The sequence below is a fragment of the Pteropus vampyrus genome, unplaced genomic scaffold (assembly GCF_000151845.1).
Source record: "Pteropus vampyrus isolate Shadow unplaced genomic scaffold, Pvam_2.0 Scaffold126, whole genome shotgun sequence".
NCBI lineage: Eukaryota > Metazoa > Chordata > Mammalia > Chiroptera > Pteropodidae > Pteropus > Pteropus vampyrus.
Genome location: NW_011888907.1, coordinates 520090 through 535526, shown reverse-complemented (window position 1 = coordinate 535526; position 15437 = coordinate 520090). Strand labels below are relative to the sequence as shown.

The 15437-nt window shown below is 34.4% G+C and overlaps 1 protein-coding gene across 2 annotated transcripts in view; it reads left to right on the top strand.

Annotated features, from left to right (window-relative positions):
• PPP3CC (protein phosphatase 3 catalytic subunit gamma) overlaps nucleotides 1-15437 on the top strand; it is a 78129-nt gene that overhangs the window by 20128 nt on the left and 42564 nt on the right. For both annotated transcript variants that reach the window (XM_011366657.2, XM_011366655.2), the window contains exons 3-4: nucleotides 11301-11498; nucleotides 11838-11962. In XM_011366657.2, coding sequence (XP_011364959.1) covers nucleotides 11301-11498; nucleotides 11838-11962 — 323 coding nt within the window. The remainder of the gene's footprint in view (nucleotides 1-11300; nucleotides 11499-11837; nucleotides 11963-15437) is intronic.

The following is a 15437-nucleotide window of genomic DNA, read 5'->3' as shown; positions in this document are numbered from 1 at the left end:
AAACATTGAAGCATATTTACTTTTAACACATTTTACTTACACATGATTAACTTAGGAAGGCAGAACTTTTCTTTTTATGTATTAAGGTTTTTTTTTAACCCAATTTTAATAAAGCAAAGAGCTCTCACAATATTTTTGAGTTAATTAAAAGTCAGAGAATGCCAAACAAAACAAATAGTTTCTATAATCCTTTAAAAACATTTTTTTAATAAGGGTAGGGACCAAATCTTTGTTTTATATGATGGTCATTTAGTATGAACCCAAAGATATTGTAGGTGTGAAAAATATCTTAATAGTTTTATCATTCTGAATTTGGAGGACAAAAGCAAGAGAATTGTCAAGTGACTGACAAGACATGTCATGACTATCCAAAGGTAAGAAATAATTACAGGCAGTATCTTTAAAAACATAGCGACAAGTGGCAGTGATTGTTAGGAATGTTAACTTTTTTCCAAATGAAAAGAATGTAAAAAAAAGATTTTTGAGTATGTCAAAAAGCACAGAGAGTTAACAGAATACTTCACTGGTTTAGGAAAGGTCTTATCTGAATAAGAATTATTTTGCTGTTTTTAACAGAAAATAAAATTTTAGTTTTACTCTGTTTATTATTCTTGAAAGAATTTGCATTAAAAGGAGCTATAAAAGCCTTTATCCCTTATGATCAACCTCTCACATTTGGCCACTTTTGTAAAAAATTTTGCATAGTTTATTTCTCCCTTCACATTCATTTTTTGTAGTTATTACAAACCCAGACAAATAAAGTGTAGTTACTCACTATATTATTTCATATCTTGGCACAAGCAGAAAAATTTCCCCCAGCTTTATTGAGATATAATTGACACATAACATTGTGTAAGTTTAAGGTGTCCGGTACGTTGATTTGACACACATATATTGCAAAATGATTACCACCATAGCACTAGCTAACAACATATTAACACAGACATTTCTTAAGATGGAATTATTCTCTTTGGTCCTAGATAAGCAAAAACACATGTACATTCACATTCTCCTGTGTTCACACACATCTGAAGGAATAGAAATCTCTCAAAATCAGTACAATGGAAAGACATCATTACAGTTAAAGGTTGAGTGAGAGAGAAATTCTGAGGGTGTTAGAAATTCCCGCCACCTGAGCAATCTTCTAACTTCCAGGGAGTCACACACTTAAGTATTAACTAATCTCTCATTTCTTTTTAAGATTATGCCAATAAGCCTTTTCCAAGTTTTGCATTTCTTAGGCACATCAAAATGTGGATAGTCAATAGAGATCAGGGAGGCCTACACAAGCCTGAGTTCTGTAAATGCTCTTTTTATCCTGGGGTTTGGGGAATCTTTTAGGGAGTCAGTTTTAGAATTTGAATTGTATTTGGAAGCTCTCTCATATTAAAGAGTGCAAATATTCAGATATTCAGATATTCAGAATTGTTTCCTTTTTTGCTTTAAGATGCCTCTCAAATAAACAATCTTGTTCATGTTAAAAGTTCCCCAAGAGGTCGTTTGTAATCCAAACTTTATTGGTGAAATGATGCCATTTGTTGAGTTATAATCTGGAAATGTGAAGGAAGCAGATAGTGGTGGTACAGAGAAGACACAGATTCATACTGAGAAAACTCCATGTGACCTGCAGCAGTTGGTAAAGATGACGCTTTTGCAATCAAGTGTCTCCAGAAGACATGGAGTGACACCAGAAATCACCTGTCATCAATTGAGGAACAATCAGAACCTCAGCTCCAGGCAGACAGAATAAAGCAAAACACTTCCCAGGATTATAAAGACTAAGGAAAGTCCTTAAGAAGGTTTAGAAAAAGCGACTGAGTGCAAAGTTTGCCTTAAATTTGCCTGAACTTGTCAGTCTTTGGGGCTGGCTGGAAGGGAGTTGTTGGGCCATGCCTGTGGACTTCCTCTTGTAGATGAATGACACTTGAGATACTGAACAAGCAGAGATGATAGGAATGCTGTTAATTAGGTAGAAGCCAAATTTCACTCACAAGCAGTACAATCTGATAAGACTTAAAGTCAGAGGACCCAAATATCACCTTGACCCTGAAGTGCTCAATAAAATTATTGAAGCTCAGATACCTCACTGTCAGGCAGAGTGGCCTTGAGCAGCTAGAAATCAAGTGATCTCATATGTGCACATTATTACAAAGTCATGGGTCTCCCCAGAAACAAGATCAGCAGAATTTTAATGGAAGTGCCAGTTGTTAAATTGTAGGACACCCCAAAACCACCTACCAAAGACCATTAAGGATTTATTTGTAGTAAAAAAAAAAAAAAAGTTTATTTAACTTGCTGCAAAAAGCAAGAGACCTAGAGTACTTGGGGATCTTCTCAAAAGGGCAGGCAGTTAGGATAGGCATCATTGGGTGCTGCTGTCAGATTAGGGACTTCGATTTTAGGGTGGAAGTTTGTAATCTGGGCAAGGATTAGTTAGAAGTTATAAACTAGATGAGTTGCTAGAACTCATGAAATTTTAGTGTTAGACCAGATCTAGTATTTGTGTAGAGTTAATGTTAAATTAGTTTGCCTGAGGTCTTGGAACATAAGGGTCTGAAGGGTCTGATGTTAGAGTTTGAGTTTAGTCTGATGCATGTTGTGGTTTGGTTTGGTTCAGTTTATCTGTTTTATGAGTCATAGTACAGTAAAGGTTATGGCTTCCGTTTAGATTCTAAGAGGCAGCTAGTGTTAGTTTCTTGTGTATATAAAAATGTATTTGTAATTGTCAAAAGGACTTAGGAAAATATTTGACTTTTAAGAATTCTGTATTAGTTTTATATTGCTGTATAACAAATTACCACAAACTTAGTGTCTTAACACCATTTTTTAGCTCACAGTTCTGTGGGTCAGAGTCCAATTGTGGCGTGGATTTCTCTGCTCAGGGCCTCAAAGGTGAAAATCAAAGTGCCCTCTTGGCTGAGTTTTCATGTGGAGGGTCTGGGGGAAGAATCTGCTTTTAAACTTTTTCCCCGTTGTTGGCAGTTTCTTGTGGTAGTAGGAATGAAGTCCCTGTATTTCTGCTGGCGGACATTCAGGGACTGGATGCATTCCTTGCTAGGTGGCCCCTTCTGCCTTCAAGCCAGCAATGGAGAATTTGCACATGGAATCTCTCATATGTTTCAAATCTCTGAACACCTCTTACATATCTGATCTCTAGATCCAGATTAAAGGTTTTGTGTCAGACCCACCTGGATAATCTCCTTATTTAAGGTCAACTAATTGGGGACCTTAATTATGTTTGCAGACTTCCTTCACAGCAGTGCCTAGATTATTGTTTGATGGAATAACTGGGAGAAGGTGTGTGTGTACCTTGGACTAGGAATCTTGGGGAGTCTTCCTGTCTACCATCTTTCTAATGTTTTGAAGCATAAGCCACAGTTTCCTCCATGTTGTCTTAGTAACTCTTGGTTGTTTATAAGTGTAACTTAAATTTGAGGTTGAATTTTTGAATATTATGATGAGTCAGTTTGGGGTACAGCTCTGCTGATCTGAGAAAAGTCTTACCTGTTTGTATATAAAACTGATTAACATAGGAAAAGTTATTGCCAATGGGATTACCTTTTTTTTGCCCTTGGCTTCTGTTACTTTTCTTTTATAAGGTTTATAAAACTGAAAAAATTGGAATGTAGGGCAAAGCAGATATAAAAAAAGCAAAACCATTTGTCATCCAAATACTTGCTTATATTTTCATTATTTTCTTCCAGTTCACTTAAAAGAATATCATTATGATCAAGTAGTTTATGAAATAGTTATACTGACTTCTTAAAAGAATATTATGATCATGTCATATGTGAAATAGTTATACTGACTTCTTAAATATATATATTTAATTATAAAAGTAATATAGGGTCATTAGAGAAAGTTAAAAAATGGGAAAGTGGGAAGAATAAAATAATTTCGAATTGTCTTACCTAGAACTAATACTTGAGTATATTTCCTTACTGCCTTTTCTAATGCATTACTTAGTCACAGTTTAGATCATATTGTGCAGATTTATTTTTGAATAAACACTGGAACACTTGTAGTTTTTAAATAAGTGTCATTTGACATATTACTTACCACTTAGTAGTTTTCTTGTACCCTAACCTTTAAAAATGACTTCATTGATTCTACATGAATTTGTTTTAGATTATACATGTGCCTCTTATTTTTTGAATTTTACATATGTATGTATGATATATATCTGATCTCTAGATCCAGATTAAAGGTTTTGTGTCAGACCCACACAAATATTATCAATATTTAATAAAATAGTAAAAATCTCTATTGTCTTTCCAAATTGACTAATTCTCTGAAGGTCCCTGACAGCTGAATTTTCACTGTACCTTGTATATTGTCATTAATGGACCAAAGACATCAGCATTTCCACTGGCTCTTCTTTGCTTTTGCTCCTTGAGATAAGATACCCGTGGTTCTGGCATCCTTATGGAGGACAGCAGCTCAGGAGAAGAAAATGCTCCAAATAGTGGTCTTAAAAGAAACTAGAGAGTAAAACGGAGCACCATGTGCCTCCTCCCACCTCTTCTCCTGGCTCCTTATACTGACTGTAATGCCAAAATGTCTCATGTGAAGATGCAGACTGATACGGGACCTCAGCGCTGCAGTTCCCTGCTAAAACACTGATAGACTGGGCTGTCTAGCTCTGTGAATTTTTAAAGCATACAGAAAATCATTATTTGAGTTATTTGGTCCTGAAACTGGTCTGTTTTATTACTTACTGTACTTCTGCTTTTGAGGAGAGAGGGAAGGTAAAGACAAAATTTTGTTTTGTATTTTTTCTTACATAGTGTCGAAAATGTGATTTGGATGTGGTTGTCAACCATGGCAAGAGAGATTCTCATTTACCAGTGGGGTGAAAAAAAATAATTCTAGAAACATTTTGTAGGATTGAGGAGGAACTGAAATAGCTAGAGTTAAGTATTTTGCATTAAATTTTTTTTTTTTTAATTATTGAAGTGTAATATACAAAAATGCACGGATCCTAAGTGTACAGCTTAATGAACATACTTGTGTAACCAGCATCCAAATCAAGAAATAGAACATTACCTAAAGTAAGTGTTGCAGTAATTTTCTTTCCAGAAGGCTCTGTCGGTGGTAAATTTTCTAGTCTCCTTGATTCTGTGAAGATCTTTCTATGACCTTCACACATTGTACAGATTATTTGATTATGTCCAAAATTTTTAAATCACAACCTTTTCTCCTTAGAATTCTATGCATATTATACCAGCGATGTTAGAAATTTAATATTCCAGAAAACAAAACCACAGACCATTGTGATTTAAGTTTTTTCCCCACAGATAGTTTACAAGCCCTATACTCTAGATCCTCTTTTTTTTTTTTCATCAGAAATTCCAAACTCCTTGTATCCATGAGACCACAGCAGGTACCAGGGGTAAGGATATGAAGACCAGTAACTATGATTATGTGATGCGTTTAGATTCTAAGAGGCAGCTAGTGTTAGTTTCTTGTGTATATAAAAATGTATTTGTAATTGTCAAAAGGACTTAGGAAAATATTTGACTTTTAAGAATTCTGTATTAGTTTTATATTGCTGTATAACAAATTACCACAAACTTAGTGTCTTAACACCATTTTTTAGCTCACAGTTCTGTGGGTCAGAGTCCAATTGTGGCGTGGATTTCTCTGCTCAGGGCCTCAAAGGTGAAAATCAAAGTGCCCTCTTGGCTGAGTTTTCATGTGGAGGGTCTGGGGGAAGAATCTGCTTTTAAACTTTTTCCCCGTTGTTGGCAGTTTCTTGTGGTAGTAGGAATGAAGTCCCTGTATTTCTGCTGGCGGACATTCAGGGACTGGATGCATTCCTTGCTAGGTGGCCCCTTCTCCCTTCAAGCCAGCAATGGAGAATTTGCACATGGAATCTCTCTTATGTTTCAAATCTCTGAACACCTCTTACATATCTGATCTCTAGATCCAGATTAAAGGTTTTGTGTCAGACCCACCTGGATAATCTCCTTATTTAAGGTCAACTAATTGGGGACCTTAATTATGTTTGCAGACTTCCTTCACAGCAGTGCCTAGATTATTGTTTGATGGAATAACTGGGAGAAGGTGTGTGTGTACCTTGGACTAGGAATCTTGGGGAGTCTTCCTGTCTACCATCTTTCTAATGTTTTGAAGCATAAGCCACAGTTTCCTCCATGTTGTCTTAGTAACTCTTGGTTGTTTATAAGTGTAACTTAAATTTGAGGTTGAATTTTTGAATATTATGATGAGTCAGTTTGGGGTACAGCTCTGCTGATCTGAGAAAAGTCTTACCTGTTTGTATATAAAACTGATTAACATAGGAAAAGTTATTGCCAATGGGATTACCTTTTTTTTGCCCTTGGCTTCTGTTACTTTTCTTTTATAAGGTTTATAAAACTGAAAAAATTGGAATGTAGGGCAAAGCAGATATAAAAAAAGCAAAACCATTTGTCATCCAAATACTTGCTTATATTTTCATTATTTTCTTCCAGTTCACTTAAAAGAATATCATTATGATCAAGTAGTTTATGAAATAGTTATACTGACTTCTTAAAAGAATATTATGATCATGTCATATGTGAAATAGTTATACTGACTTCTTAAATATATATATTTAATTATAAAAGTAATATAGGGTCATTAGAGAAAGTTAAAAAATGGGAAAGTGGGAAGAATAAAATAATTTCGAATTGTCTTACCTAGAACTAATACTTGAGTATATTTCCTTACTGCCTTTTCTAATGCATTACTTAGTCACAGTTTAGATCATATTGTGCAGATTTATTTTTGAATAAACACTGGAACACTTGTAGTTTTTAAATAAGTGTCATTTGACATATTACTTACCACTTAGTAGTTTTCTTGTACCCTAACCTTTAAAAATGACTTCATTGATTCTACATGAATTTGTTTTAGATTATACATGTGCCTCTTATTTTTTGAATTTTACATATGTATGTATGATATATATCTGATCTCTAGATCCAGATTAAAGGTTTTGTGTCAGACCCACACAAATATTATCAATATTTAATAAAATAGTAAAAATCTCTATTGTCTTTCCAAATTGACTAATTCTCTGAAGGTCCCTGACAGCTGAATTTTCACTGTACCTTGTATATTGTCATTAATGGACCAAAGACATCAGCATTTCCACTGGCTCTTCTTTGCTTTTGCTCCTTGAGATAAGATACCCGTGGTTCTGGCATCCTTATGGAGGACAGCAGCTCAGGAGAAGAAAATGCTCCAAATAGTGGTCTTAAAAGAAACTAGAGAGTAAAACGGAGCACCATGTGCCTCCTCCCACCTCTTCTCCTGGCTCCTTATACTGACTGTAATGCCAAAATGTCTCATGTGAAGATGCAGACTGATACGGGACCTCAGCGCTGCAGTTCCCTGCTAAAACACTGATAGACTGGGCTGTCTAGCTCTGTGAATTTTTAAAGCATACAGAAAATCATTATTTGAGTTATTTGGTCCTGAAACTGGTCTGTTTTATTACTTACTGTACTTCTGCTTTTGAGGAGAGAGGGAAGGTAAAGACAAAATTTTGTTTTGTATTTTTTCTTACATAGTGTCGAAAATGTGATTTGGATGTGGTTGTCAACCATGGCAAGAGAGATTCTCATTTACCAGTGGGGTGAAAAAAAATAATTCTAGAAACATTTTGTAGGATTGAGGAGGAACTGAAATAGCTAGAGTTAAGTATTTTGCATTAAATTTTTTTTTTTTTAATTATTGAAGTGTAATATACAAAAATGCACGGATCCTAAGTGTACAGCTTAATGAACATACTTGTGTAACCAGCATCCAAATCAAGAAATAGAACATTACCTAAAGTAAGTGTTGCAGTAATTTTCTTTCCAGAAGGCTCTGTCGGTGGTAAATTTTCTAGTCTCCTTGATTCTGTGAAGATCTTTCTATGACCTTCACACATTGTACAGATTATTTGATTATGTCCAAAATTTTTAAATCACAACCTTTTCTCCTTAGAATTCTATGCATATTATACCAGCGATGTTAGAAATTTAATATTCCAGAAAACAAAACCACAGACCATTGTGATTTAAGTTTTTTCCCCACAGATAGTTTACAAGCCCTATACTCTAGATCCTCTTTTTTTTTTTTTCATCAGAAATTCCAAACTCCTTGTATCCATGAGGCCACAGCAGGTACCAGGGGTAAGGATATGAAGACCAGTAACTATGATTATGTGATGGCTGGTGAACAAGGGTGCTGATTATTTGAGACTAGTTTTGTCTTAGAATTCCTTTTAACCATTTTTCTATTTCACAGTAACACCATTTTTTATGTGCACAGGAGTTTCCTGGGGCACCTGTTAACAATGCAAATGCCTGTGCAGGATCCCCAAAAGTTCTGATTCCACAGATCTGGGGCCCAAGAATCTACATTTTAAACAAATATCTCATTTGATTCTAAAGAACGTTGTTCCTGGATAGGTTGTTTAAGTCAGGATACTTGAGAGTAAAGGGAGGCGCTATTAATAATTACATCAGGATAAAATAAACAGACTGGAAATATCCTAGTAAACATACACAGACATATATCTGGGGCATATATATATATATTTTAATGGAGATTTAAAGTTTAATTGGAAAGTTCCTGCTATTTCCTTTATGACCAAACGTAGCTGGATTTTCTTTAGTCTTCTCAGGATTGTGACTGATTCTGCTTTTCTATGAATCAACTTCAACGACCGTGTGTATAGAACTATCTAGTAAAAGAAGGGAGGAAGAATTCTGGGCTTCTAAACATAGCTAGGAGTAACTTGGGGAAAATGGAACCCATGTCTTTAAAGTTGAAGATTCTTTTTCCTCGATTTGACAGATATTGATTTTGTTTGCCCTAACCTAAAAACCTAGGACTCTTCTGGAACTTTCTGTTATGTATGTCCCAAGCCAATCTTAATTCCTCTTAGTGTTCCTGGCTTAGCTGTGTCCCATTTCTCTTAGCTGGGCGTAATCCTCTCAATCCATTTCAAACTTGCTTTTGTTTTCATTTAACTAAGTGACTTGTTTACTTGTTTTGTTTTAAATAAATTGTAACTATAAAATTTGAGAGAAAGAAAAAATATCTCTGAATTTCTCCTTCAGGAGCTCTTTAGGTTGTTGTCACCTCTACTTATATAACTTTTATAATATATAAGAAAAGTGTTTTCTATTTTTGTAAACTGTTCTCTGATTACATCTGAGTAGTATTAGAGGAAAATTGTTTTTACTGGTAGTAATACTACTACTGGTAGAAGTCAATATCTGTGGATCTCTTGTCTCTGGTACTACCTTTGTTATGATTTTTTTTTGATGATTCCAACATATTTGATTTTATATTATTTCATGTTGTTCTTAGTTTATTGACCAGGTTCTTTGATTTACAAAGTGGGAGATTAAAAAGAAGCAGACTTTCTGTGGGGTTCATTTCAAAACTGGCAAAAGGCTGAGAATAAGAGTTTAAAAACCAAAAAAGAGTAAATTAAGCATGAAAAAGGGAATAGTTAAGTGTGGAATTTTTCATTTCTCTATTTTTTGGGGTTAAAATTTCAGAGGACTGGTTCTCTAAAGTCAACTATAAGAAATTAGGTGTCTCTCCTGGTTGAGCCTCATGTCATTTTCTCTAAAAAAAGTTTCTTTAAAGCTTATACTCTTAGTTTTGGTAATTCTTTATACTTTTTTTTATTATAAGGATTTCAATCATATTACAACAGTAGACATAACAGGATTGTGAACTTTCAAGCGAACATCACCCAGCTTCAACAGCTACTAACTCATCTATCTATACCACTGCTTATTCCCTGTCCCCCCATTGTCTTAGTATAATGTTATTATACTAAGCATATAATTTCGTCTGAAAATATTTCAGTTAAGAATCTCTAAACTATGAAAGATTTTTTGTTACTGTTAAACACAATTGTAGTACCATTACATTTTGATAAAAATTTAAGAAAACCTGTTCAGAATTAACCTTTCACCTTGTCTTGGAGATTCACCAGGTGATTAAATTACTCATCATAATATCTTATTTTGTTTGAATTTATAAATAGATTGTCCTGTTAAAATAGTATATTGATAGTCCATCCAAAGACTCATTTATTTTTCAAATCGAGATACTTTTGAGAGTGAAAGGGGACACTATTAACAATTATGCTAGGAGAGAGGTTGAAATCTAGGACTGTGCTGGGTAAACTGGGCTATATGTGGTTCCCAATTTCGAGGTAATATTGACTGGTCGAATAGCTATTATCATTTTTTCAGTGAGCTTTGAGTAGTCAAAATGAGTCCAGTGGTAGCAAAGAGTATGACAACACTTACCATAGGACTTTCTTTACTTGTAAATAATGAATGGTATGGCTAAATCAAGTCTAAAATTTTAAAATGCCTATAGATTTTTGACTTGGTTCTTAATAACACTTCCAGAAAGCTAGAAGTGGAACCACCAGACATAAATCGCAAATTAAAATGAACCCCTCCTTTTAGATTTATAGACTTGTGGCTACCAGATCACAGGAGATCTAAAGTAGACTACATTATAACATAGGTAAATGGGGAAATGGTAGCCAATTTTAAAGTGTCAAAAATATTTTATTGTTAAAATTGCTAATTCACCGTGAGACTATATAAACTTTATATCCAGCATAAGATGAGGTAGTTAACCTTCTAGATTGGAAAACACAACTAGACCTCCCATATCTGTTCTTCTCAAGATTATGTTCTGTTACTATAGCAAGTTATTCTCAGGAAGAGTTCCATCCTTGTAGTGGTATTTTAGTTATCAGTAGTATTTTAAGTAACTACCATTTAAGAATAAAGTATACAACTGTGATTCCCCTGATCATGAAATGACAAACTTCTGAAACACATGGTTTCCTTAAGTCAGTTCTTTGGAAGAAATAAATGCCTGTTTAGTGTCATGACTTCTTTTTCTTCATTTTCTTTGACCAGTTTCATTTTTAACATCTTTTCCATAAATGAAAGATATTTGTATTATCTAGTTCCTTGTCTCACTTTTAGCTTATGTACCAAATCAACTTCAAATCTTTAATGTTTATATGTAAAACATTATAATTTACATATACACGTACACATCTACCTTTTAAATGACTGACTTTAACTATGGCCTTTTTAAAGATTAGAATCGATCATTTATGATATGCAGTATCTTGGATTTTTTTCCCACATAGTTCTGGTGGTATGGATAGAGAATCATGGTAATATATTAGGTTTAATTTGTTACATTAAAGGAATGTGTTCACAGTTGTTCTCTATACATTTAAGTATTTTAAATTATTTTTTTTCTCTTTCTAGCTGTCCCCTTTCCTCCAACCCAACGGCTTACTTTGAAGGAAGTGTTTGAGAATGGGAAACCTAAAATTGATGTTTTGAAAAACCATTTGGTAAAAGAAGGGCGACTGGAAGAGGAAGTAGCCTTAAAGATAATTAATGATGGGGCTGCCATCCTGAGACAAGAGAAGACTATGATAGAAGTAGATGCTCCAATCACGGGTATGAGAAGTATTTGCACGATGGCACTTAGATTTGAGCTAATTTGAGAAACGATCACAAATAACAAATATACGATAATTTTTCTAGGAGTTATGAGACAGTTTTAGGTTGTTTAGTATGTTTGTTGTTCACTGAAGAAATACAATTTACAATTGTATTTCAATTTACAATTTATAGTTGTCTCATTTCCAGTAGGATTATTCAGTATTGAGAGATGGACTATAGTTATAGAGCAGTCTAGTGAAAGTGAAAGTGATTTAAACCTGCGATCCCTATTGGTGTAATGCCCTTTCTCTTCTAAGACATAGTTTTCCACCTTACCCTGTCTTTTTTCCCTAGTGTGTGGTGACATTCATGGACAATTCTTTGACCTGATGAAGTTGTTTGAAGTTGGAGGATCACCTAGTAACACACGCTACCTCTTTCTGGGTGACTATGTGGACAGAGGCTATTTCAGTATAGAGGTAAAAATTAAACTGGATGTGTTGGAACTTATCATATTGTCTTTTCAAAAAAAAATTTGCTTTCCATTTTTTAGTAGAAGAAATTAAAATGAGAACACTAAATATACTATATGTGTATATGACTTTATACACATATAGTATATTTAGAATATTTATGTATTTTGTTCCTCACTCATCTGAACGTTTCTTGAGTATCAACTTTTGACAGGCTCTGAGAATAAAATAAGGTGATGCTATCTATAGGAGCTGGCATTCTAATAGAAAAAAATATACTTATGAATAGATCTTTCATTCAGTATAATATGAAAGTATTTCTTTATTATCAGCAGTATTCTTTACATTAGGACCTAGCACAGTGCCTGACACATAGTAGGCACCTTATTAATATGTTGAATGAATGAATCTTAGTAAATCATAGTTCATATTTGGTTTTATCCTGTTATTTAATGTTTGGCTAACTTAAAGCATTTTTCTGGAATACCTCAAGAGATAAATGAATCAAAACTTTGAAAGGACAATGCTATTTTATAGTAGTTTTAAATCTGAACTGTAGGACATTTCTAATGTTAGTTGGAAGTCACTTAAAACCACTAAGATTATAAACTTCTGTAGGCTACAGTGATAAAGTATATATTGAACAATAATCTTTATCAGTATCTTTGGTAAGCAACAGTGTGATGTTTTTGTCGAATGAAAATAAGGTTAATGGAACCCCTGGTACAAATTTTTGTTATAAATAGTTCTCTTATTTTTTTTGTAGAAGAATTAGGTAATGAAGAATCTAAGAAAGTAAAAACTTTTGTAAATCAGAGATGATCACCGTTAATATTACATTTCCTTGCACTTTTTTCATCTTTTATATTTGTATATATATTTTTTAAAGGAAATAGAGATCAATTTATACATTCTTTTGTGCAGTCTTTTTTCCCCTACTCAACATCATGTTGAAAGCATTTTTCTCTATCATTAAAATTTCTCCAAAAATGTTATTGATGGTATAAATACCATAATTTATTTTACCATTCCTCTGTTGTTGAATAATTAGGTTTATAGCAGCTCCTACATTGCCTGCCTTTTTTTCTCCTTCCTTACTGTCAAAATCCCTATTTTGTTGAAATAAATGGGAGGGGGGTGGAGGTTGAGGAGAACCTTTGATTTCAGGGAGGGACGACCCTTATCCCAGCCCCAGTGGTCTGAATTAGTTACGGCAATCCATTCCCTGTCACCAGAGGGTTGGTCTAGGGGTAAACATGGGACCTTGTTTGGCCCAGTAGAATATAAAGGAAATTCCACTGGGTGTTTTTTGTTTGTCTGTTTTTTGATGGTGGTGGTGGTGGTTGTGTTGTGTGTGTGTGTGTGTGTGTGTGTGTGTGTGTGTGACTCTTACAAGGTGAAAGCTATTGGACCCCCTTTCCACTGTGTCATTTCAAATGTGGGTGTGTGTACTATAGCAGCCATTTTGTGACCATGAGGACGTGCTCTAACTAAGGACGAAAAGCAGACCTGCTCTGAATCCGCAAATTAGAGCGGTAGAGAGGGCATGGTTTCTCGGTGACAACGTTGAGCTGGTACACTAAACCTGGACATCTTCGCTCCATACTTCTTGTTTTGTGAGATATTTAGCAACAGTTAATTGGATATTATATTAATTGTACTGTAAGTGGTAGAAGGCTGTTTTACAATGATTTCTGCGCTCTGTATTGCTGCAGTTAACATCTTTTTAAATATATCTTTGATAACATTTCTGATTTTTCCTTAAGTTGGATTCTTATAAGTGAATTATTTGAAAGAGTGTGAGCATTTTTAAAACTTTTGATACATATAGCCAAGTTGTTTTCACAGAACTTTATTTCACTTTGTTTTCTCTTTCCCTACTAGTAATCTTTCCTTGAGCTTATATGAGAGAGTCAAGGCATGATAATTTTTTTCATGCCCAGAGCCAGCATTCATCTTTCCTAAAGCATTGCAGGCTTTGATTAGTACACCAGGGACTGATCCAAATGTCACTGATAAAACGGAATAGTAAAGTTTCACTTTTTCTAAGCCTTTTGATGTTTCTTCTTCATTTGTACCTATTAGAAAGTACTTACTCTGTGGTAGAGGAAGCTAAATTTTAGTTTCCTTTAATTGATTTTTAAGTAAGAGAAAAGATTAAAAGGAACATTTTCAGCATAGGATATCTTGTGCTAAATGCACAGAAGCCACCAAAGAGGAAATGATACCATATTTCCAGGTGATGTAAATGTTATCAGATGACCGGCCGTTGAACAGTTGTTGGCATACAGAAATGATTCTTGAAATGGAGTAAAAATTCTCTTCACACAGAAATAAAGAAGTAATTGAGTGTCTGGATAGATCTGATAATCATGACCTTGTCATGGAATTTTACAAGGTAATTACACAGTTGCATCCTGATGTATAATATAAGGAAATAATACTTGAGATTAGAAACTGAGAAGTATATCAACCAAATTACATTGTAGCGTGGGTATGGTTTGTGCTTTTATATAGCACATTACTTCAAAAACATGAGTCGGTTATTTCAAGAGGCAGAAGTAAAGACCTAAATAAAATCAAAAGATATATAATGTTCTTGGTTGGGAAAGGTAAATATAGAAAAGAGGTAGTGCTAAGTTTATATATGAATTTAATGTACTTTTTCCTTGGAATACTTTGTGTAAGTTATGTTAAAGACAAAAGTCAACCAAAAAAAGAAAAAAGTCATGTAGGTGTATTTGTATGTGTCTATGTATTTAAGTTTTATATTTTATAATACCTGTCTCAAAGAAAATATATAAATATTTTTGACCTAATAATTCCATTTTTGAGAAATTATACTTCAGATGTACCCATAATTATGTACAATGACATATGAATGAATATTTTGTCACAATAATTGAGAGTTTCCACTGGCATTTAATGAGCAGGGTCCAGGTATACAAAACATCCTGCACTATGAAAGACTCCTAAACAACAAAAATTATGCTTTTCTAGTGGTTAGTAGTACCTATGTTGAGAACCATTGTTAAATTCTGGGAATATGGGGATGAATAAGCAAAGCCAAGTTCTTTATTGTGTTTTTAATGAGAAGAACAGCATTATATATTTGTTTCATGTCTGCGAAAATCAAATCAGGGTAGGGTGCTAAGGGGGGACAGGAGCAGCTAATTTCGATGGAGGTCAGGGAAGGCCTGTCTGAGGAGGCAACATTTGGACAGGAACTCGTATGACCTGAGGGAATGGACCATGCAGAGAAGAGGAGGTTGCGGGGTACATTCTAGGCAGAGGACACAAGTGTACAAACTCTGAGGCAGAAGCCAAGATAAAGGCAGTTCATCAATAGTAAAAAGGCTAGTGTGGCAGGGCGGTAATGAGTAAGGGGAAGGTGCCCTGATGTATCAGAGATCAGAGATCAGAGCTGGGCGGGGCTTTGGTCATGTCAGGCCTTGCAAACCATAGTAAGGAGTTTGAGTTT